We start from the raw sequence: 23,001 nt of genomic DNA, 5'->3' as shown, positions 1-23,001 counted from the left end.
GTAACTGTGCAGGTTTTCTCTCTCTCTCTCCTGCACTGTCCTCACCATGTGCTTCCTTTGTCTGCTCTTCTCCCTTTTAAAACTGCTGTTGTTTTGGCTTTTTTTTCCCAAAGTTCCAAAACAATGCAACAGCATATAAACAGTAATTGCTGCTCCTGGAATTCGAGGAAATCACCTTCAACACCTAAAATACCTCAAAAAAAGGAGCAGCTCTTACATCCAGAAATTTTTCCCGTCCTCCATCGCGGATTACCCAGAATCCGTTCTATCTTCTAAATCTGTCTAAATCTCTTTTGATTTATTTTTCCCATTTTTTTTACATAGTAATCATCATTGTCATTCTTCTTCTCTTTGAACCCAAAGAACGATCTGAGGCACAGAATTCTTCACTATTGTCACTGCTGGTTGGTAATCAGCTCAAGAGAAGTGACCAATCCTATTTCCAGTCAACATGGCTTTCCCATATATAGCCCAGTTAGATGACACATGCACACAGATAAATTAGCATTATTTTGAACAAACCAGTCCTGGGGACAATGCTTCTCATACCAAATGGTCTGGCACAGGTGCCCAGTATAATTTCTATGGCACCACTGCTCTGGAATTAAGCAGCATTCCAGTGCTCAAGGCTGGTGCTCAAAGGCAAATGTAGAAAATAAAGTACGTGATGAAAAATGTGTTACGTTTCATGAAGGTTGGGTAGCTGAAGAGTTTTATAACTAAAACAACGACTGAGTTGTTTCCTTTCAGAATGTCTGATGGCGTCATCATGATGTCATGACTTTGACTCTTAAAGTGGCAGTCTACCGTAAGTGCACAACATCCCTCCACCTTTACTTCAGACGTTCTCACAACAAAAACTGAAATAACTGCACAGAGGCCAGTATCCCATCATCAAGTCACTCTTTATTTACATGTGTACAGTAGATGGGCTGTGACCAGCTAGTTCAGACCCAGTCTGTACAATGGGGAGGATCTTTGAGACTCCTGCTTATTTCTGTCAGCAAAGGCTCCCTAATTGGCCCGTGTTTACAAGCATCTCATAGGCAATAAGATCTATCTGGCCCTCGTCCTAACAACTATATCCATTCCCCACTACGTTTGGGGATGTAACCTGATCTTTTTCTCGTAGTTTCTCCAGGGACATTTTCACCCCAGGTCTGTTTATTCTGATTCTGATTCGGGCACAGGCAGTGTGTACCAGACTGTAGCCCTCTCTTGTGCCTGAAGTGTCTCGGTAGAGTTTCCTCCTCTTCTTCAGGTGGTAACAGTATCGAGGCTGCATTCATCTCAGACTCTGAGGTTCTTCAATGCTAGATGGAGGGGGAGAATCCATGATTTCTGACAATCTTACTAGCTATTCTGATATATTTTACTCCTGCCCTGTTTGCGAGGTAGCAGCTTTCATGTGATCCACATGTTTGTTCAGGGCCACCTCACCTACCCAAACTTTGTATGTCATGGGACCTGACCTCATGTTCACCTCACCTTGTACCCATACAGGGCCATTTCTGTGGTTTCAACACCAAACTTTATATGCTGAAGTAAACTGTCTCTCTTGCTTAGAGAAGGCATGTGGCCGGTATTGGTGTTCCTGCTGCTATTTCATCCTCCACCCACTAGGTCCAGGAATGTCAGAATTAAGCTGGTGCTGAGTCTTCTCCCTATCAGCAACTCTGCTGGATATCGACCTATGACTTCTCTTACTCAAGTCAGGCCTCGTAGGACTCCTTTGCTGTCTCGAGTTTGCATACCGACAGCAACTACAGTGGCTTGCTGATCCTGAAGAATGTTTTAGAAACTTGGGGTTTTACTGTGGGCTGATGTACTGTCCCTCTGTTCAGAATATGCCCTGTGTGAGGCTCTGCAATTGCCTACACTCATATGGTGTTCCCAAGCTCAATTGCACAAGTGAGGGTGTCCACTGCCATCGGGATGCCCTGTAGCTCGCATGCTCCACTTGCCACATTTTCTAATGACAAAGCCAGTTGTAGTGCCTGTTTGAAGTCATGTTGCAGCTGTACAGGACATTGGTTAGGCCACTGTTGGAATATTGCGTGCAATTCTGGTCTCCTTCCTATCAGAAAGATGTTGTGAAACTTGAAAGGGTTCAGAAAAGATTTACAAGGATGTTGCCAGGGTTGGAGGATCTGAGCTACAGGGAGAGGCTGAACAGGCTGGGGCTGTTTTCCCTGGAGCGTCAGAGGCTGAGGGGTGCATTTGGATGGGTGTATGAATAGGAAGGGTTTGGAGGGATATGGGCCGGGTACTGGCAGGTGGGACTAGATGGGGTTGGGATATCTGTTCGGCATGGACGGGTTGGATCGAAGGGTCTGTTTCCATGCTGTACATCTCTATGACTCTATAAGTCCAATTGGGCTTCAGCTAGTAGGTGTTTTTGCATGGTTATGTTATTAATCCCACATACCCAAAAGTCTCTCAACATCTCATGAAGTGTGAACCCAAAATTAAATGCTCTACCTGTCTTCTTAACCTCATCAAAAATTCCGATATGGATTCCCCACTTTCTCAAACAGCTAAATAAAACCAATAGCATCTCAGAATTAGAGGAGGCTTGGGATCGTAATGTTCCTTAACTCAATCTGTAAACTGTTGAAAGGTTTTAGTATCTGATGCCTCAGGCAAAGTTAGGTTCCTAATAACAGAAAATGCTGTTAAGGCCCAAGAGGAGTCAGAAGGACTCATTACTTTTCATCTGCCTCAATATCGTTTGCCCAGAAAATGTAATGCATTCTTTACACGTACTGGGCCCAGTCTTTGATGGCAGGATCGAATAAGTCAAGCTTGCCAAGTAAAGGCCTGATGCCAGAAATGCTTACCCCAACTCTAAGGTGACTATTGCAAGCAAATTTTCTTCAGGAACGTGGTGTTTTCACTGGCTGCCACTGAAGTAGCTACACAGAGGACAGTAACTTGGCACCAACTCACCCTTCATTTGCATATACACAGTAGACGGGCTTTGACCAGCCAGCCCTCAGCCAATCCCTAGAATTAGTAGACCCTCATGGCAACCTTTAACTAAGCATGGTATCAACCAACCCTCACAAAATGAGTAATAGGAATCAGAGGAAAAGTCTCTGCTGGTTTGAGTCATACGTGAGGGTACCTCAAAAAAAGATGTTTCTGATTGTTAGAGGCCAATCATCTCAGTCCCCAGATAACACTGAAGGGGTTCCTCAGCATAGTTTCCTTGGCCCAACCATCTTCAGCTGCTTCATTGTGACTTTCCCTCTATCATAAGCTAAGAAATGTTGATGTTCTCTATTGATTGCACACTGTTCAGCACGGTTTGTTACTCTTTAGATACTGAAGTAGTCAGTGTCCATGTACAGCAAGACAGCAACAATATCCAGGCTTGGGAAAGTAATTTTCCCAAGTGCCAGGCAATGACTACCTCTAGCAAGAAAGATTCTTAGCCTCATCCCTTGTCATCACCATTTGCTGAATTCCACACTGTTACTACCCTGGGGTTACCATTGATCAGAAGATGAACTGGACCAGCTATATTAATACTGTGGCTATAAGAACAGGTGAGAGGGTAGAAAATCTGCAATGAGTAACTCTCCTCCTGTCTCCCGGATGCCATCCACCATCTAAAAGGCACAAGGCAGGGGTGTAATGGAAATATTCTCCACTTGTCTGCATAAGTGTAGCTTCTATAACACTCTGGAAATTTGACATCTGGAACAGAGTAGCCTGTTTGACTGGCACCCCATCCACCATCTTTAATATTCACTCCCTTCACCACTGACTCACAGTATGTACCATTTGCAAGTTGCAATGCACTAACTCACTAAAGGCTCCTCTGACAATATCTTCAAACACCATGACCTCTACCATCTAGAAGGACAATGGCAAAAGATGTATGGGATCATCACCACCTGCAAGTTCCCCTTCAAGCTGCTCCCCATCCTGACTGGAACTATGTCACCATTGCTTCATGTGACTGGGTAAAACACCTGGAGTTTTCTTCCTAACAGCACTATGAGTGACCCTACATCAAGAACTGCAGTGGTTCAGGAATGCAGTTCAGTACTGTGTCTTCCAATGCTATTAAGGATGGGTAATAAATTTTAGCCCAACCAGCAATGCCAGATCCCGTGAACAAATTAAAATAAGGGATTACAGGAACATAGGGATATGAGTCTATATGTTGATAAATCACTGAAGAGTGCAGGATAGGTCAAGAGCATGTTGATTAAGTAATCAGTATATATTTTATTAATAGGTGCTTTATTAATAAGGACATAGAGTAGAAGAACAGGAAACTTGAACTTACATAAGACATTAGTTTAGCTTAAGTGTTGCATCCAGTTTTAGTCACTGTGTTTTAGGAGGATTGTGAAAACATTGGAAAGTGTGCAGAAAAGACCCACAGGAATGTTCCAGGATTGAGAAATTTCAGTTATGAAAATAAATTGGAGAAGTTGAAGGGCACTTTTCCTAGAAGAAAATATAACTGAAAAAATTTGACGAGATATTCAAAATTTTGAATTGGATAGAATAAACACAGGAGAAACTGTTTCTACACATGTAAGGGTCAAGGATAAGGGGGCAAAGATCCAAGGAATTGGTAAAAGAAGCAAAAGCCACATGAGGAAAACATTTTTCCCACAGTGAGTGATTAAGGTCTGAAATGCATTACTTCAGAATTTGATGCAGGCAAATTTCAATGAATCAATCAAAAGGATATTGACTGTTACTTCAAAAGGAAAAATGTGTTGGGCACCTTGAGAAGGTAGAAGACTAGCATTAAGTGAAGTGTTCATTTGGAGAGTCCGCACAGACACAGCAGGCTGAAAGGGCTCCTCAGCTGCAACAATTCTGTAATTCTGAGAAATAAAATTAAGAATCATTGGCAAATACAAAGGATACTTGAGATTTAGATCAGTTTTTGTAATTGCAATTATGCTAGGTCAGTTATTAATTTTAAATCTTAGATTGCTAGGCATTTGTTAATCAAAGTTATTAAAAGGATTTGTGGCAAAGCTAGGTATGTAGAGTTAGGTCATAGACCTGCAATTATCGCATTGAATTGTGGAGCAGTTCAAGGGGATTAATGACCTACTCCTGTTCCTATATCAAGCATAGTGTAATGCCTGAAGTTCTGAAGAAAGGTCACTGGACCCAAAACATTGACTCTGCTTTCTCTGCACAGATGCAATCAGACCTGCTAATGTTAAAGATGTGACATGCAAACTTTTCCTTGTACTTATGAATAGCTGTTTTATATTGTCTTGGATTATATTCTGACTTGAGATCAAATTGACTTGCGATCAGACTCTAGGAATGGAGACAGTTTGCAACCTGAGGACTGCCTGAAATGAAAAACAAGTTGTCTTGTGTGTTTTGGGACTACTAAGTTGTATTCTCCAAAAACTTTACTTAACAAGAGCGTGTTATCATGTTTCCCAGAGATGTTCCAAAGTGCTCCATTATAAAATGAATAGACTTGAAATTCCTTTGCCACTTTTATGAGTAAACTATAATAGCCCTTTTGTGCACTGTAATGTCCCAGAAATAACATTGGTTTCAACTATTTCATTTCTGATAATGCAAAATTCCCTGAACATGGTTGTGAGATGTCAGATGGATTTTGTTCTCAAGCTCTGTTTTGAGCTTGGAACCCACCTTTTAACTCTAAGATGACAAGTATTAATGCCAATTGAGTTAAGCTCAATTTTGGTCCCCTTACTTGAGGAGTAACATAATTGCAGGCAGTTGGAGGGCTTTGTCTTATGGTGTGAGATTGAACAGCTTAGGCCTATTTTCTTGTGTTCAGATGAATGAGAGGAGATATAATTATAAGACAAAGCCCTCCAAATACCTGCAGTTATGTCCCTTCTCAAGAGAGGGGACCAAAATTCAGATTTACTCATAGAGCCATAGAGTCATAGAGATATACAGCATGGAAACAGACCCTTCAGTCCAATCTGTCCATGCCGACCGAATATCCCAACCCAATCTAGTCCCACCTACCAGTACTGACCCATATCCCTCCAAACCCTTCCTATTCATATACACATCCAAATGACTCTTAAATGTTGCAATTATAACAGCCTCCACCACTTCCTCTGGCAGCTCATTCCATACACGTACCACCCTCAGTGTGAAAAAGTTGTCCCATAGGTCTCTTTTATATCTTTCCCCTCTCACTCCAAACCTATGCCCTCTAGTTCTGGACTCCCTGACCCGAGGGAAAAGACTTTGCCTATTTACCCTATTCATGCCCCTCATAATTTTGTAAACCTCCAAAAGGTCACCCCTCAGCTTCCGTATCTCCAGGGAAAACAACTCCAGCCTGTTCAGCCTCTCCCCATAGCTCAAATCCTCCAACTCTGGCAACATCCTTGTAAATCTTTTCTGAACCCTTTCAAGTTTCACAACATCTTTCGGATAGGAAGGAGACCAGACCATCAGTGGCATTAGTGGTGGTTGCCTCAGGGGAAAGTGGGTTCCAAGCTCCAAAAGAAAGCTTGAACAAAATCCATCTGTTAAGGGAATATTGGGTTAACACAAATAAAATAGATGAAATCACTGTTACTTGGGGGACGTTACTATGCATGAAAATACTGTCATATTTTACTCATAAAGGTAGCAAATATATTTGAAGTCTATTCATTTTATATGGAAGACTTTGGTATATTTCTGGGAAATATGCTAATGTTTTCTTTAAGTCAAATTGGTCTAGATAGGATATTTCCTCGTGGGTAATCTGGAATAAGAGGTCATAGTTTAATTATGATTAGGGGTTGCAAATTTAAAGTAAAGAGGAGGAAAAGTTGCTTTTATCAAAGGGTCATGAACCTGTAGTTTCTACTATGCAAGAGTGTGGTGGAAGCCAGGACATTGAGTAAATTTAAGGAGGAGATAGACCGATTTTTAATATGTAATGGGTTGAAGGGTTATGGAGAGTGGACAGCAAAGTGGCGTTGAGGCCAAGATGAGATCAGCCATGATCGTATTGAATGGCAAAGCTGAATTGCCTACTCCTGCTTCTAATTATTTTGTTCTTATTATCTTAAGAGAGAGGAGCTTAGATACCAATTGTTTTATGCCTTCTGCGTTATCACGTTATAAGTGGACTTCATCAAGATGGGAATTTCCATACTTAATAGAAATTCTGATGAATAATTAAGTAGAAAAATGTCAAACTCTCTGAGCCTTTGCTTTCTAATGCCATTGTTCCCGGCCATTGGAGTTGTCAGAAAGCTTTCGATTGAACTGCACTGGTAGCTGATATGGTATTTCATATCCCTTCTGCAGCTGGAGATATATTCTTGTACATTTCTGTCTCTCAAAACAGCAAGAACACTGTGACGCAGTTCCAGCCAGGCTCAAGTTAACACACTAACCAGTTGACTTGAGCAGACCAACATTTCAAAGTCTCATGCTCCAGTTATCTCAATGGTATCACTCCACAAAACATTGGCACCAAAGTTTTGCGTCTATGCTTGGTTGCCAAAGGGATTACATACTTATTATTGTGAGCCAGTGCACTTGCATATTGACCCCATCAGTTTCACTCCAATATGTGCTATAGTTCACCACGCACGTTTTCCTTTCCCATCTCCACAGGACTTGTGTGGTTCTGTTCCTGGCTGTGCTGTCAAATTGCCTGTCTTATATTGAATAGCAAAAAGATTTCCAGTTCTTAAATAATTATAGTTAATGAGAACTGTGTAAGAATGGCTCTATTCCAACCCAACTACTAGTTTATTTTCTCCCATGCCATGCTGCCACTCAGAGGACTTGCAGCAAGTTCTAACTGGCAATATTCTGTGCTGTAACGAATCAGCAGTTTTGCTGATTCTAAAATATCTAAAATCAGATATTCAGTTATGTGCAGTCAAGTGAACATTGAGGTAGCCTTGATCTAATGTGGATGGCTCTTAAGAAATTATGGTAATTGATTGTATGACCTTGTCCTGTGAGTGATCTGAAGGTCTTTTCTAATAAAGACCAAGGAACTTGGCTATTGACTCAGAACGCGGGTTTAAATGGAAGCTACAAAACAGAAAATCTGGCATCTTTTTATTAAATAGACATTGTTATCTCAGACCATTGTTCATGAAAGAAGGAATACAATTTAGGATTCAGAATTACAAAGAAAAGCAAAAGTGAAAATAGCTGAGAATTAATACTGGCAGCATATCAAAACTAAACAACAAAATGGGGGAAAAGATGAAATGTATAACTGATGGAGAAAGGAGAGGAAACACTAAGGACATTAACAGGGCAAATCATAAAAATGAACAATCGACAAGAAATTGAAACAAGTGGCAAGATAATGTTACTGCTCTGTTGGGGATGAAATTAATTGAATGAGTCAATATGAAGTCTCTGACCCTGAATCACTGAAGTCTTTAACCCTGATGAATTGTTGATAGCTATCTAGTTGACAATGGTTAAGTTGGGAGGTCATGCTGTACAGGACATTGGTTAGGCCACTGGTGGAATACCACATGCAATTCAGTTCTCTCTGCTACAGGAAGCATATAATGTTGTGGAAGGGCACTGAGAATCCAGAGGATTGGGAAGCTTACAAAGACCAACAGAGGCCAACAAAAAATGAAATAAAGAGGGAGAATATTAAATATGAGAGTAAGCTAGCAGGGAATATAAAGGAAGACTGTAAGAATTTCTTCAGATATATAAAGAGCAAAAGAGAGGCAAAAGTGGAAATTGGGCTGCTGGTAAATGATGCTGGAGAGATAGTAGTAGGGAGCAAGGAAATGACTGAGGAACTGAATTATTACTTCGCATCGGTCTTCACAGTGGAAGACACAAGTAATATCCCTAAAATTCAAGAGAGTGAGGGGGCACAGCTGGGTATGGTGGCCATCACCAAGGAGAAAGTGCTAGAAAAACTGAATGGCCTGAAGGTGGGTAAATCACTTGGACCAGATGGACTACACCCCAGAGTTCTGGGAAAATAACTGAAGTGACAGTGGAGACGTTATGGTGATCTTTAAGGAATTGCTAGAATCAGAAAGGGTCCCAAGGGACTGGAAAATCGCACAAATGACACCTCTGTTTTAAAAAGGGAGTACAGCAAAAGAGGGAAAATTGCATACTGATTAGCATAACCTTGGTTGTGGGTAAGATCCTGGAACCATTGTGAAGGATGACATTTCTGAATACTTGGAATTGTATGGTAAAATATGGCAAAGTCAGCATGGTTTCATCAAGGGGAAGTCATGCTTGAGATATCTTCTCAAATTCTTTTAGGAAGTAACGAGCAGGTTAGACCATGGATGGCCAGTGGATGTTGCCTACCTCGTCTTCAAGAAGGCCTTTGATAAGGTACCACACAGGAGGCTACTGGTAAGATAAGGGCCCATGGTGTCTGAGGCAAGGTGCTAGCTTGGATCGAAGCTTGACTGTCTAACAGAAAGCAGAGAGTGGGGATAAAAGTGTGCTTCTCAGGATGACAGCTGGTGACAAGTGGTGTGCTGCAAAACTCAGTGTTGGGAACATAACTTTTCACTTTTTACATTAAAGATCTAGATGAAGGAACTGAGGGGATTCTGGCTAGGTTTGCAGATGATACTAAGTTAGGTAGAGGGACAGGTAACATTGAGGAGGCAGGGAGGCTGCAGAAAGATTTGGATGTTAGGAGAGTGGGCAAAGAAGTGGCAGATGTACTACAACGTGGGAAAGTAAGAGGTCATACACTTCAGTAGGAAGATTAGAGGAATGGACTATTTTCTAAATGGTGAGAAAATTCAGAAGTCTGAAGTGCAAAGAGACTTGGGAGTTGTAGTCCAGGATTGTCAAGATAAACTTGCAGATTGAGTCAATAGTTAGTAAGGCAAATGCAATGATGGCATTCATTTTGAGAGGACTTTAATATAAAAACAGGGATGTACTTCTGTACATAAGGCTATGGTCAGACCACATTTAAAGCACTTAGCGCAGTTTTGGGCTCCATATCATAGAAAAGATATATTTGCCTTGGAGCGTGTTCAGAGGAGGTTTGCAAGAATGATCCCAGGAATAAAAAGCTTAAACTATGAGGAATGTTTGACCACTAAACTCGATGGAGTTCAAAAGGATGTGAGGGGGGATATAATTGAAATGTACAGAATACTGAATGACCTGGACAGAATAGATGTTAGGAAGATATTTCCATTGATAGGAGAGACTAGGATCCAAAGGCGCAGCCTTAAGGGGAACAGAGATAAGGGAAACTTCTTCAATCAGAGAGTGTTGAATCTATGGAATTCATTGCCACAGAAGGCTATGGAGGCCAGGTCATTGAGTACATTTGAGACTGAGATAGATAGGTTCTTGAGTATCAAGGGGACCAAGGGTTACGGGGAGAAAGCAGGATAATGGCATTGAGAAACTTATCAGCCATGATTGAATGGCGGAGAAGACTTGATGGGCTGAGTAGCCTAATGTCTGCTCCTATGTCTTATGGTTTTATGGGCTTATGTTGTGAAACTTGATAAGATTCAGGAAAGATTTACAAGGATGTTGCCAGGGTTAGAGGGTTTGAGCTATAGCGAAAGGCTGAATAGACCAGGGCTATTTTCCCTGAAGCATTGGAAGCTGAGGCTAGTAGATCTTTTGGAGGTTTATAAAATCGTGAGGGGCATGGATAGGGTGAATGGACAAGGTCTTTTCGCTTGGTGGGTGAGTCCAAAACTGGAGGGCATAGTTTTAAGGTGAGAGGGGAAAGATTTAAAAGGGATCTCGGGCAACTTTTTCACGCAGACGGTAATGTGTGTTTGGAATGAGCTGCCAGCGGAAGTGGTGGAGGCTGATAGAATTACAACATTTAAAAGGCATCATGATGGATATATGAACAGGAAAAGATTTAGGGGATATGGACCAAATGCTGGCAAATGGGACTAGATTTATTTAGGATATCTGGGTGGCATGGATGAGTTGGACCAAAGAGTCTGTCTCCATGCTGTATATCTCTATGACTATAGCTAATTGCCGTATGCACAACTAGGCCTTGCTACTGTTTGTAACATTTTATGCACAGTTAGCGGAGGAATGTTACTATTAAATATTTGGAAGAAGCATAAAACAAACATTGGGCTGGATTTTCCAAGGAGTGGCAATCTCATGCAGATTGCAACTCTGGCCCTTTCTTATGAAAGAAGGGGGCTCTGCATTTCTAAGAGGAGGTTCTGCTCAGGGCACTCTCAGAAATGTGAACTGTACTTCCAGTCTGACTGTTCTTTTGTTGTGCAGAATTTTTGGAGAAAGACAAACTACACCCTCTTTTTATGGCAGTCAAGTATAGTACCATGAAGTTTAAACGTCCTCACAGCCATTCTGACAATTGCGATCAAATCGTAAGTACATAAAATAAATATAATAAGGGAGTCTTGGATGCCAGATCAGTAGGACGCTAGCTGGAATGGGTTAGGATGATAGGAGTAATATTCATTGTTAGTAGGGTGCCAGCTGGGTAGGATGCCAGTGTGCTAGATAAGTAGAGAGATATCCAGGCATAGTGCCAGCTGGCGCTGAGGTAGGGTGCTGGGGTAGGATACCAGATGGGTTAGTGGTAGTGCCAGGTGGATAAGGTACCATGTAAGTAGGGTGCCATTTGGGTGGAGGATGAGGTGCCAAGTGGGAAGTGGGTAGGTTGCCAAGTGGGTCAGGTTCCAAGTTGCAAGGTAAGGGAAGCACTGTTTTGGATAAGTTGAGTGGATGGGAGAAATTGGATGAAGAATTTGCTTTTTTACCCTGCTGCTCTGGGAAGCATGATGAGACATTTTGGATACATTAATGAGGTAAAAAAGAGGGTTGGTGAGGGACTTCCAAATTGCATTGATGAAGTACCACATGATAGCTTGTCATCAAAGTTGAGGCCCATGGGAATATAAGGGATGTTGGGTAGATACTAAGTTGGCTGAATGATCGGATGCAGGAAACAATAGTGATAAATAATATTTTCTCAGACTGGAGGAAGTTATCCATTGGTGTTCTTTAGTGGTCATTTGGACCACTTTCCTTGAATTATGTTAATGATTTAGATTTCAGTGTGCAGTATACAATTTCAGAATTTGGGAATGACCCAAAACTTAGAAGTACTGTGAACTTCGCGCATGTCCAATATTGTGAGCCTAACTAATGATACAAAATTGGTTTCTGGTGCAACATTGAGCACAACCCAATAGCTAAGAGTTATACATGCTAGACGCTACATATAATAATGCGGAGGGCTCTGTCATACACAGGCAAAAATAATAGAAATGAAAGCGGTCATGGAAACTATCAATCTCTGGTCAGTGTGTTGCCGGTGGAAATGTAGCAATCAGAACCTACCTGTCTGGTCTGAGAATTAAGATTACTAGTTAACTCTTCTTGCAACATTTGATGGCCAAACCAGTCGGAACTTTGTTTTCACGCTGTGTAAATTGGTGTCTGTTTTTTCAAGTCTTCTTCATGTGTCATACTCCTTATGAGTGGAAGACAAAAAACTTCAACTTCTTGTCTCTTCTTAGCAATCTTTTTGTTCCTCAATGTATCCAAATGTAATGGGATTTCATTCCCTTTGCCTACTCCCTCCCTCAGCTCCATCTTACTGTCCACCTCATTCTGTTTTTTGTATCTAACTTCACCACCTTTATCTTCCTTATCCCCTTCTGTCTTACCTTTCCTTGAGATGAAGATGCTGGTGTTGGACTGCTGCTCCTTCGTCAGGCTTATGATTTCAAATAAACCTATTGGATTATAACCTGGTGTCATGTGACTTCTTACCTTTTCTTGACTTCTACTTTCCTTCTTCGCAAACGACCCCATTCTACTTATGCTCCCTACCTTCTCTTGCCTTGCACCATCTCTCCTTACAAAGTAATATCACCATTATTATTGTTTGGGAAGGGAGTGGGTGAAATGGTGCATTTGACGGGTTAAATTTATGCATTGATTGGTCCAAAGTCACTTTGTTCATGCCCGGTGCTATTTTCTCTTGATTGATTTTCAAATCAACTGACCTTTTACTCCCACTGCAAACAAACAGGATCCTAATTGAACTGTAAAAATTGCTGTCTGATGAATATCAATGCAAATTTAACTTTATCTGTGTGAGACTCACTAGGTGGCAAACCCATTACAGAATCCTGGTGGAAAACAACTGAATTCAGTCAAGGTCAAACTAAATCTGAAACATAAACAGAATTTGACTGAGAAACTCAGCATCTCTGGATTCATCTGTGGAGAAAAAGCAGAGGCATCATTTTGAGACAAGTGACCCTTCTTCAATAATCTTCTGGAGGATTCCATGGAGAGAGAGGAGCAGGAATGATCCTCCAGGCTCCAAAGGAAATTCATGAGGGTGCCTTATACTTATTTTCCCTCCATTTATCCATGTCAGAATCTGTTTCTGAACCTCATCCTACTTTTAGTTTAGCAAAAGTGAGGACTGCAGATGTTGGAGATTAGGGTCCAGAGTGTGTTGCTGGTCAGGCAGCATCCAAGGAGCAGGAAAATCGATGTTTTCGGCAAAAGCCTTTCCTCAGAATGAGGCTGGGAACCTCTGGGGTGGAGAGATAAATGGGAGGAGGGGATGAGTCTGGGGGGAAGGTAGCTGAGAGTGCGATAGGTGGATGGAGATGGGGCTAATGGTGATAGGTCAGAGGGGAGGGTGGAGCGGATAGGTGAGAAGGAAGATGGACAGTAGAACAGGTCATGAGGGTGGTGCCGAGCTGGGAGGTTGGTACTGGGATAAGGTGGGGGGAGGGGAAATGAGGAAACTGGTTAAATCCACATTGGAGGATCCAGAGGCAGATGAGGCATTCTTTTCCAGGCATCAGGTGGTCAGGGAGTGGCAGTGGAGGAGGCCCAGGACCTGTAGGCCCTCAGTGGAGTGAGAGTGGGAGTTGAAGTTTTCAGCGACGGGGCAGTGGGGTTGGTTGGTGCAGGTGTCCCGGAGGTGTTCTCTGAAGCACTCTGTGTGTAGGTGTCCTATCTCCCCAGTGTAGAGGAGACTGCATTGGGAGCAATGGATACAGTAAATGGTAACATTTAAAAGGCATCTGGATGGGTATATGAATAGGAAGGGCCAGGTGCTGGCAGGTGGGCCTAGGTTGGGTTGGGATATCTGGTCGGCATGGACGAGTTGGACCAAAGAGTCTGTTTCTGTGTTGTACATCTCTATGACTCTATGTGTAGAAGTGCAGGTGAAAATTTGACGGATGTGGAAGGTTTATGCCAAGAATTATTTCCTTGAGTGTCTGGTTTCTGTCTTCCTGGCTTGACCTACTCCCACCTGCTTCAAGTTGGAAAATTATGTCATATACTAAAACATATCCAGGTGCATTCTGTTCGCTTTTTCAGAACAGGCTGGTCTTTGTGACACACGATGAATGGCTGAGGATCCTGGGCTTGTATTCATTAGAGTTTAGAAAGTTGAGGGGAGATCTAATAGAAAGTTACAAGATAATGCATGGCTTAGAAAGGGTGGACGCTGGGAATTTGTTTCTGTTAGGCGGGGATACCAGGACCTGTGGGCACAGCCTTAGAATTAGTGGGGGTCAATTTAGAATGGAAATGAGGAAACGTTTCTTCAGCCAGAGAGTGGTGGGCCTGTGGAATTCATTGCCACAGAGCACAGTGGAGGCCGGGACATTAAATGTCTTCAAGGCAGAGATTGATAAATTCTTGATCTTGCAAGGAATTAAGGGCTACGGGGGGAGTGCGGGTAAGTGGCATTGAAATGCCCATCAGCCACATGAATGGCTGAATGGACTCAATGGGCTGAATGGCCTTACTTCCACTCCTATGTTTTATGGTCTAACCACTTTTGCACCAATACTGACTTGAATTAAAACTAATCCCTTGGATTCAGATTATGGTTTTACCATTGCTGCTCATGAATGAGATCCCCAATATCATGTAATTACACTCTTCAGTAACTATTAAAAGGAATGTTTTCACAGTGATTTTCATGAACTCGCAGCTCATGAATTGTTTTGAATATATTCACTTTTGTAAATGCAGCAAATTGTGTTGGCCTTATTGTGTTACAAGGAATTACATTCAAGTTTCTACCAACACCAAATATTTTAACAATATGAATTTATTTGTATCTGTGTTGATATTGGCTATTTATTTCTTTTGCGTTGAACTTAGACAACTTGGATAGTAAAATATCTTGATCCAGAATTTCTAATCTGGAAAACAATTGACTTTGAACCCCCCAGTTATAACCCTTCTGCCTGTATTTAGTAATGTATGTTTTAAATACTTAAAAGTCCCTTAGACAGTACCTTCCAAACTCAGGACCACTTCCATCTAGAAGGACAAGGGCAGCAGATCAATGGGAATCCAAATGCAAGTTACAGGCAAATTCCCTGCCAAGCGACTCACCATCTTGACTTATTTCTTTGTCATTGGGTCAAAACTCTGGAACTCCCTCCCGAACAGCATTGTAGCTCTATTTACAGCACTCAGACTGCAGAGGTTCAAGAAGGTGGTTCACCACCACCTTCTCAAGGTCAACTAGGGATGAGAAATAAATGTTGGTCTAGCCATGAATGCCCATGAATGAATGAAGAACAGCTTTGAAGCCTAATTTCTAAGGCCTATTAAATGTAAGTTGATTAAACTAAGATAGGAAAACGACTGCAATAGCCGTAGAAATGAAAATGTATTGAGTTTTAATGGCATGACCAGATAGTGTGTTTTAAAATTAATTGACAGGAATTTTCTCTTTTTTGGCTTATCATACACCGTGTTCTCCACAGGAAGGCATTCATTGTAATAAACAGTTCACCATTGCGCCTGGCTTTTAATGGATTCCCATATCCCCTTTTTCCTGTATATAACTTTGGGTTACTCTCTTAAGGTGCTTTCCACAGTTTTTTGTATTTCTTCAATCTATCACCAGCAGTAAAGTTTGTTCTGTTGATTCTTCTTCCCTGAAATCCTTAGATGGCTACAGGGTCCATCTCTTCGAAATAGAGACTGACTCCCGACTGCATCTGGCTGTAGTGTTGCACAATGCCAGGCATCTTTGTCTTATAACTGACCTCACAAAAACGCCTCTCTATCTGAGAGATTTATTGATTTCTAGGGAAGTCTGTAACGAGATCTGAAAAATGGCTTCCTCTGCCCTCAATCCCCATGGCAATGTGAAACACATTAGCCATGTATTTAGAAATGCTAATTGGCGATCCTGAACTCAACTCTCTTTTGACTTCGAAATAAATTGAGAGTTTATGGCACAGCTGTTAACAAACTGATACTTACAGCACCTTTCTGGGATTTTTGGATAGCCGTGAGCTCAGACACCTTTGTTATTGACTCCAAATATAAATAACTTGCACTTTGATCTGAGTAGAACAGTCTAAACCTTCATTTAAAAAAAACCTTCATTTGATCACTAATAATCAAATCCCCAAGTTTATTTCCAGACAGACATCAGGACAGGTCCTTGTAAAATTAAATTACACTCCAAAAGCATAATTGTCTTACGAACCACACAATTGCAACAATTTGTTCAGCTAAATAAGCACGTTTAACAATAAAGTGCCCGAAACCTGTTGGTCTTCGAGAGCAAGGAGTTGACTTTGACTGAATGTTGCAGACTGACACATTCCAAGGTCCAGGACTACGTGCTGAGGGATGCACTAACGCTTGGGGCAGCTGCTGTCAAGGCGCAGTGGGGAAAGACACCATCTAAAGTCTTTCAGTCAAACTTTAATGGGGGTCCGTGCCTCAAATATATAGTCTTGTACAAGTAAGAAATGTCTTTGGTTTGTTTACTGGATCGGGCCAAACTCCAATGTTTGTTTGTTTCTTCATATGCTACCATTCGGAACCAAACTGCTTGAGTGACTGTGTACGTATGTCAAGACGTTTTTATGAATAAAGTATATTTTTGAACTAAAAAAAATGTCTTTATATATCAAAATATCCCTAACAGAAATTCATCCCTGTGCAAGATGATGCACTTTCTCTTCTCTGTCCACCTCCTGCCAAAAAAAACATGTTCTTGCTCTCTTCTTAAGATGATGATGATACATCAAATATGCTGGCAGCCCTCTGCTACCTCACTGAAGGAGTTGTCCTTCATACAGAAGTTCAATCCATAACTGTTGCAGTACAAGTTAGTAACAATCTAGCCAGAATAGCAATACTTTTACCTGTCATCGATGCCGATCCAGTTTCAAAAGGGACTACATATTGAAGGCAGGAGTGGAAACATCGGCTGTTAATCCATCTCTGTCATCTGGGCACTCTGAAAGTAATTGCAGAATCCATGCTGCCACTACAGAAAACTGAGTAACAAGCAAGTGTTGGTGTATCCCCAGTGTGCATTTGTTTATTGAGCCAATGAATGAATGACTCGAGGAATCCTTGATATTTTATAATTAATATTACCTTTTCATTAATATTTTACCTTTTCAAAGGGAGATTTATGACAGAGGAATTAATATGTCAATACATACTTCATCTGATTGTTTGTGAGTGTTGCATGTTAACTACTTGTTAATCGTTTGCTACATTTCCTTCTCTTGCTACAGCACAATTTCATTAAAAATGCCAAATCAGTGTCAATTCTGAGAGATTTAATAATTGAAGCAATGGAAATTAAAGCAAAAAGACATCAAGAACAGCAGAGGGAACTCGAAGAAGATGATGAGAACTCAGTAAGTGTGGCAATAATGCATTTAAATTATTTGATGCTTATTTAATCTAATTCATCACAGTACCTTTCTACAAATATGACTTGATTGAACTCATTTCCAAAAATAATTTGTTTGAAGTAGTTCAGAAGAATTAAGTTATTTTATTTAACATTGCTTTCCATACTGACCTGCACATCTCTGGATTCCTTGGGCCCATATTATCTGGAGCCAAGAGGATAAACAGCTTGCTTGTAGAACTCTTCCTATCCCATTCCATAATTACTTATTATTCAGCTTCATGACTTCAGGTGTTGCACCCATTTGACTTGTGTGCTATTTCAGCAAATATAAATTCCATACTTAAAATTCAATATTGAGTATGTAACATCTATACAGATTGTAGGTATGCGTATGCAAGGGAAAAAGATAAGGTTCTGGATACTTCTGCTGAATAATTAGATAGAAAGAACTTACTGCTTTTACCTGCTCTTGCACTCTAGTACAGTAACGCCTCGACTTATGAACTTAATCCGTTCGCGAACTGAATCAATTTTTCCCATTGTTCGGATAGCGTAAGAATGCTCGGACGGCGCACGTGCCAAAGACGAACTGAATGAGATCACGCGGGGCCCGAGAGCTTTTGCGTTCAACAATCACGTAGCAAAGCAGAACAATGAAACCACGTGGTCGCACACGGGCTTTTTGCATTCGTACCTTCGTTCGTACCTTGAATTTCGTACATACATTGAAGCAAAATTTTACGTACAATCCTGTTCGTAAACCGATTTGTATTTGAACGGGGTCGTTCGTATGTTGAGGCGCTACTGTACTTTAAATCAGGGGGCTGCTTATGGTCCCAGACATGGCCACTGCTGCCTCTGACACCATTGGGAAGACATAACTGCTCGCCAATCTGGGCTGAAGCCCTGTCTCCAGCTAAGTAGCGAGTTTCTGTGGGGCTGCTGTGATTGATTCCACACCAACTCTTCCAGTGGCAGTGAGGGAAATCCTGCTGTCTGAAAAATCCTGCCCATGAAGTTCTTGAAATTGCAAAGCTAGTTTAGATGTTAAAAAAATTATTATTCTATTTGCAGGTTCGAACAGTGGCACAGTGGTTAGCACTGCTGCCTCACATCGCCAGGGACCTGAATTCAATTCCAGCCTCTGACAACTGTCTGTGTGGAGTTTACATGTTCTCTCTGTGTCTGTGTGGCTTTTATTGGGTGGCACGGTGGCACAATGGTTAGCACTGCTGTCTCACAGCGCCAGAGACCCGGGTTCAATTCCCGCCTCAGGCGACTGACTGTGTGGAGTTTGCACATTCTCCCCGTGTCTGTGTGGGTTTCCTCCGGGTGCTCTGGTTTCCTCCCACGGTCCAAAAATGTGCAGGTTAGGTGAATTGGCCATGCTAAATTGCCTGTAGTGTTAGGTGCAGGGGTAAATGTAGGGGAATGGGTCTGGGTGCGTGCGGGTCGGTGTGAACTTCTGGGCTGAAGGGCCTGTTTCCACAGTGTAAGTAATCTAATCTAATCTATTTGTATCCTGAGTTGTTACTTGCAGAAAACTATTCATTGTTGGTTCCATGAGTGTCATGATATTTAGTTTGCAGTGGTTAAAAATGGTATTGAGAAAAAGGGATGTTACCTCAGTTCTTTGAGACAGATACTTTTTGTTGTGGATGTAGTTTCATTTTTAAATGTGCACATTTTAAAGTTGCTTTGAATGAATGAACATAACATGGCATTTGCTAAAATAAAGCTACTCAGATAAAATGGCAACTTTCATAAAATGAAAGGTAACATTCATTCAATCATAGCACATTATGTATCCAAAAGGGGATTCATTCAAAAGATATCCTCAATATCTAATTGAGAACAGTTAATAAATTAATAGCTATAGTATCCTGAAATTATCCTTACACAAATGATGGGTAGCTAAGGAGATGGGAATGCACTTTGACAAAATGGCATGTTTTGATAGCTGTACTGCTCTGCTGAGGTAATTGTACAGGCTGTTTTAATTAAGAAAAATTACAAGCAGAGCATTCTACAGAAGGTTAATTCCAATCTCAAAATTTAAATGTTAGTTTAAGCTTCACTGCACGTGGTTGGTTTTTTTCCCCTTATGTGTTTTTTGAAGTATGATGTGAATCGAATATCCAATGTGAGCAGCTGCACAGGAGTGATCCGTTGCCTGGCAGCTTGTGGGAAACATTTCCAAATATTTATACCACTGGACCCTCAAAGGGATAGACTGATAATTTCGTATTTTATCTGCAAGCCTTGAGGTATTCAGTCAGTTTGTTTTGGGATATGCTGCCATAAACAGTCAATGAAAGCAGAAAAAGCTTGTTCAAATGAGGAAGCTACAAAAATAGATGAGAAGAATCATTGACACCATGATGAATTTTTGTAAACCAGTGATACAAGTGGGCAGACATGCCAATGTACATCATGGTTGAAGGGAAGAGGGACTGAAGCAGAGCTCCGCTCACACATGTACTCAAGCACAAAAAGCAAGGAAATCTGTACAAATGCTGAAAATCTTGGCAGCAGACATTGATTGCCATCGAGAGTTTTAGTGATTGAAAACAGCTGATGCAATTATAAGTCATTTTCGACCATTAGAAATTAAAAGGTGGTACAGGAAATGACCTGAGGTTTTTTAACAATAAGTTGAAAAATGTTGGTATGCATTACTAGTGGTAGGACCACCTAACCAAGGAATCCCTGAGGTGACTACAAACACATGCCAAATCCACAACGACAGTGGTACATATTAAGGTGTAATGAACACTGCACTGTTCCATTGTAAATTCTTCAACATAACCAGTGTATCAGTGGTTTGACTCAGATTATAGTTACTTTTATAACGTCCTCAATTTTATAAGGAATTCAAATGTACTTCAGTTTCATGATTATTATCTGATTCACTGTTAGTGAGTCAATTTTTTTTTCTGGAGGTTCATAGTACAAATTTCTAACTATTTTTTAAAAATTATATAATGAAATAATTCATATTTATAAATTAAATAAAATTCTGTACATGATAGCCTTAACTAACAATCCTAACATTATTTCTATTAGATTGTCTTTTAAATAAATGAAATACAAAAGATAATAAAATCAACATGATGTTTTGTAGGAGAAAAAATGCAATGAATGATTGGCTAGTAGTTCCAGCAGTAAAGCTTTGTTCTCCTATTCAAAAGACCTTGTATCCCATCTTCTGCTGGTATGCGCAAGTCTTGCCAGTTTTTAGCTTTGCTGCTGGATAAAACACTGCAGGGCAGTTTACTGCTTCATCTCAATGATGTTTGCCAAGAATATTTTAAACTATTTCCGGCAACTAATGTCACATAATGAATCTAGCTTGCTGAGCCTGTTCTTCAATGCAAAATTGAACCATGCATTCTATACTGTACACTTGCATGTCAATGCATTCTCTGCTTATGAATTGATGAACAAGTAAAGGTACAACTGAGTACTTCAGCTCCATGGATAATATATGCAGTTCTTCTGAAAGGACAACTATTCTACTATTCCTGACAGCAAAGACAGAATTTTCCCATCTTGAATTGAGACAGAATACACACAGTGAAAAATGGCCACTCTGTTGTGTGTACAGAAATCCCATCACTGTTTCTGCTTTTCACTGTTTACCCAAGGGCAATGGAAGGACCAAGCCTCAGAGCTCATCCAGTCCAATTAGCAAAGCAGTTTGAATCATTGTAGAACCTGTCCATGATAGGTTTACCAATTTCCACTGAGGTGATGAGAGTTTAATACATATAGGGAATCAGACCAGCTCAGTAGAAATGGGGATAGGATCAACTGTAAGCTTATGTAAGATGATGTGGATCAAAATGACAGAGTAAAACATGACTGACAGCTCCTACCCAATTACATAAAAGTATGCTGAATTTAAAAAAAAGCGTTACCATCCTAACCTGCACTGGGATCCATGTCTATTGCTACCTCTGAAAAATAGAAATTTGAACATTGACAACTTCCCCAACATAACAACAAAGGCAGCCATCTCTGGGATTTTGCAAATGCAGATTCCCCAAGAAACACGAAACAAAGATTCCTCTGTATGCTTTTCCAGAATGCAAGCAGAGTCAGCTTCAAAGGGAAATCATGTCTGACTAATACATTAAAGTTTTTTGAGCAAGTCTCAACCCAGAGTGGATAAAAGGGAACCAGTTGATATGTTGTATTGGGACTTCTAGAAGGCGGTCAACAAGGTACCTCACAAAAGGTTAAGTCATAGGATAAGGGCCCACGGTGTTGGAGGCAGTATATTGATATAGACAGAGAATTGGCTAATGAGCAGGAAGCAGAGAGTAGGAATGAAGGGTTCTTTTTCTGGATGGTGACCTGTGACTAGAGGGTCTCCACAGGGATTAATGCTGGGACTGCAAGTGTTTACAATAAATATAAATTACTTGGAGCAAGGAAGTAAATGCCAAATTTGGAGACAACACAAAAGTAGCTGGAAAGGCAGACTATAAAAGGGATACAGTTTACAGAGAGATAAATGAGTGGGCAAAAAGTTGGCAAATGGAATATAATGTGAAAAAATGTAAAGTTGGTCATTTTGGAAGTGAGAACAAATGCACAGAATTTTATTTCAATGAAAAACAAACTGCAGAAAGCTGCAATGCAAAGGGACTTCAGGGTACTTGTGCACGGAACACAAAACGTTATCACACAGGTGCAGCAGGTAATGTGGACGGCTAATGGAATGTTGGCCCTGATTTCAAGTGGGTTGAAGTTTAAGAGTTGGCAAATCTTACTGCAAATGTACAAGGTGCCAGTTAGACTATATCTGGAGTACTGTGAGCAGTTGTGGTCTCCTATTTAAGGAAAGACATCATTTCATTGAAGACAGTTCAGAGAAGATTTAGAATGAACCCTTGGCAGGGTAAATATTGAGAGGATATTTCCCTGTTGGGAGAGTCTAGAACCAAAGGATATTGTCTCAGAGTAAAGGTGCACCAAATTAAGACTAAGATAAGGAGGAATTTCTTCTCTCAAAGGGTTGAGAGTTTTTGTAACTCCTTGCCACAGAGAGCTGTGGGAACACAGTCCTTGTGAATGTTTAAGGCTGAGATAGATAGATTTTTTTAATTTCAAAAATATACTTTATTCATAAAATAATTTGATGGTCTGTACAGTTGGTCATGCCATACATATGTAAACATGTACATACAGAGATCAGAATTTATCATTTTTTTACAGGTCTGTACATTTTTCAATCATATGCCCATATAATTAGCTGAGGCGTCAGCAGAGCCCAAATGACTGCATGGACCCCCTGTTCTTCATTAGGCAGGCAGACTTTACACAGTAGTCTTTCCCCACCGCGCCTTGGC

At 40.8% G+C, this 23,001-nt stretch overlaps 1 protein-coding gene across 5 annotated transcripts in view; it reads left to right on the top strand.

The window, feature by feature from the left end:
* Positions 1–23,001, top strand: part of stk3 (serine/threonine kinase 3 (STE20 homolog, yeast)) — a 457,998-nt gene that overhangs the window by 289,694 nt on the left and 145,303 nt on the right. For all 5 annotated transcript variants that reach the window (XR_006311343.1, XR_006311344.1, XM_043687663.1 and 2 more), the window contains one exon: positions 17,520–17,645. Coding sequence is in view for 3 of the 5 variants with exons in the window: in XM_043687663.1 (XP_043543598.1) it covers positions 17,520–17,645 (126 nt within the window). In the remaining 2 variants the exon portion in view is untranslated. The remainder of the gene's footprint in view (positions 1–17,519; positions 17,646–23,001) is intronic.

This window comes from Chiloscyllium plagiosum, chromosome 4, assembly GCF_004010195.1.
Source record: "Chiloscyllium plagiosum isolate BGI_BamShark_2017 chromosome 4, ASM401019v2, whole genome shotgun sequence".
Lineage (NCBI taxonomy): Eukaryota > Metazoa > Chordata > Chondrichthyes > Orectolobiformes > Hemiscylliidae > Chiloscyllium > Chiloscyllium plagiosum.
The sequence above is the reverse complement of the archived record's forward strand: the minus strand, read 5'-3'. Positions and strand labels throughout refer to the sequence as shown.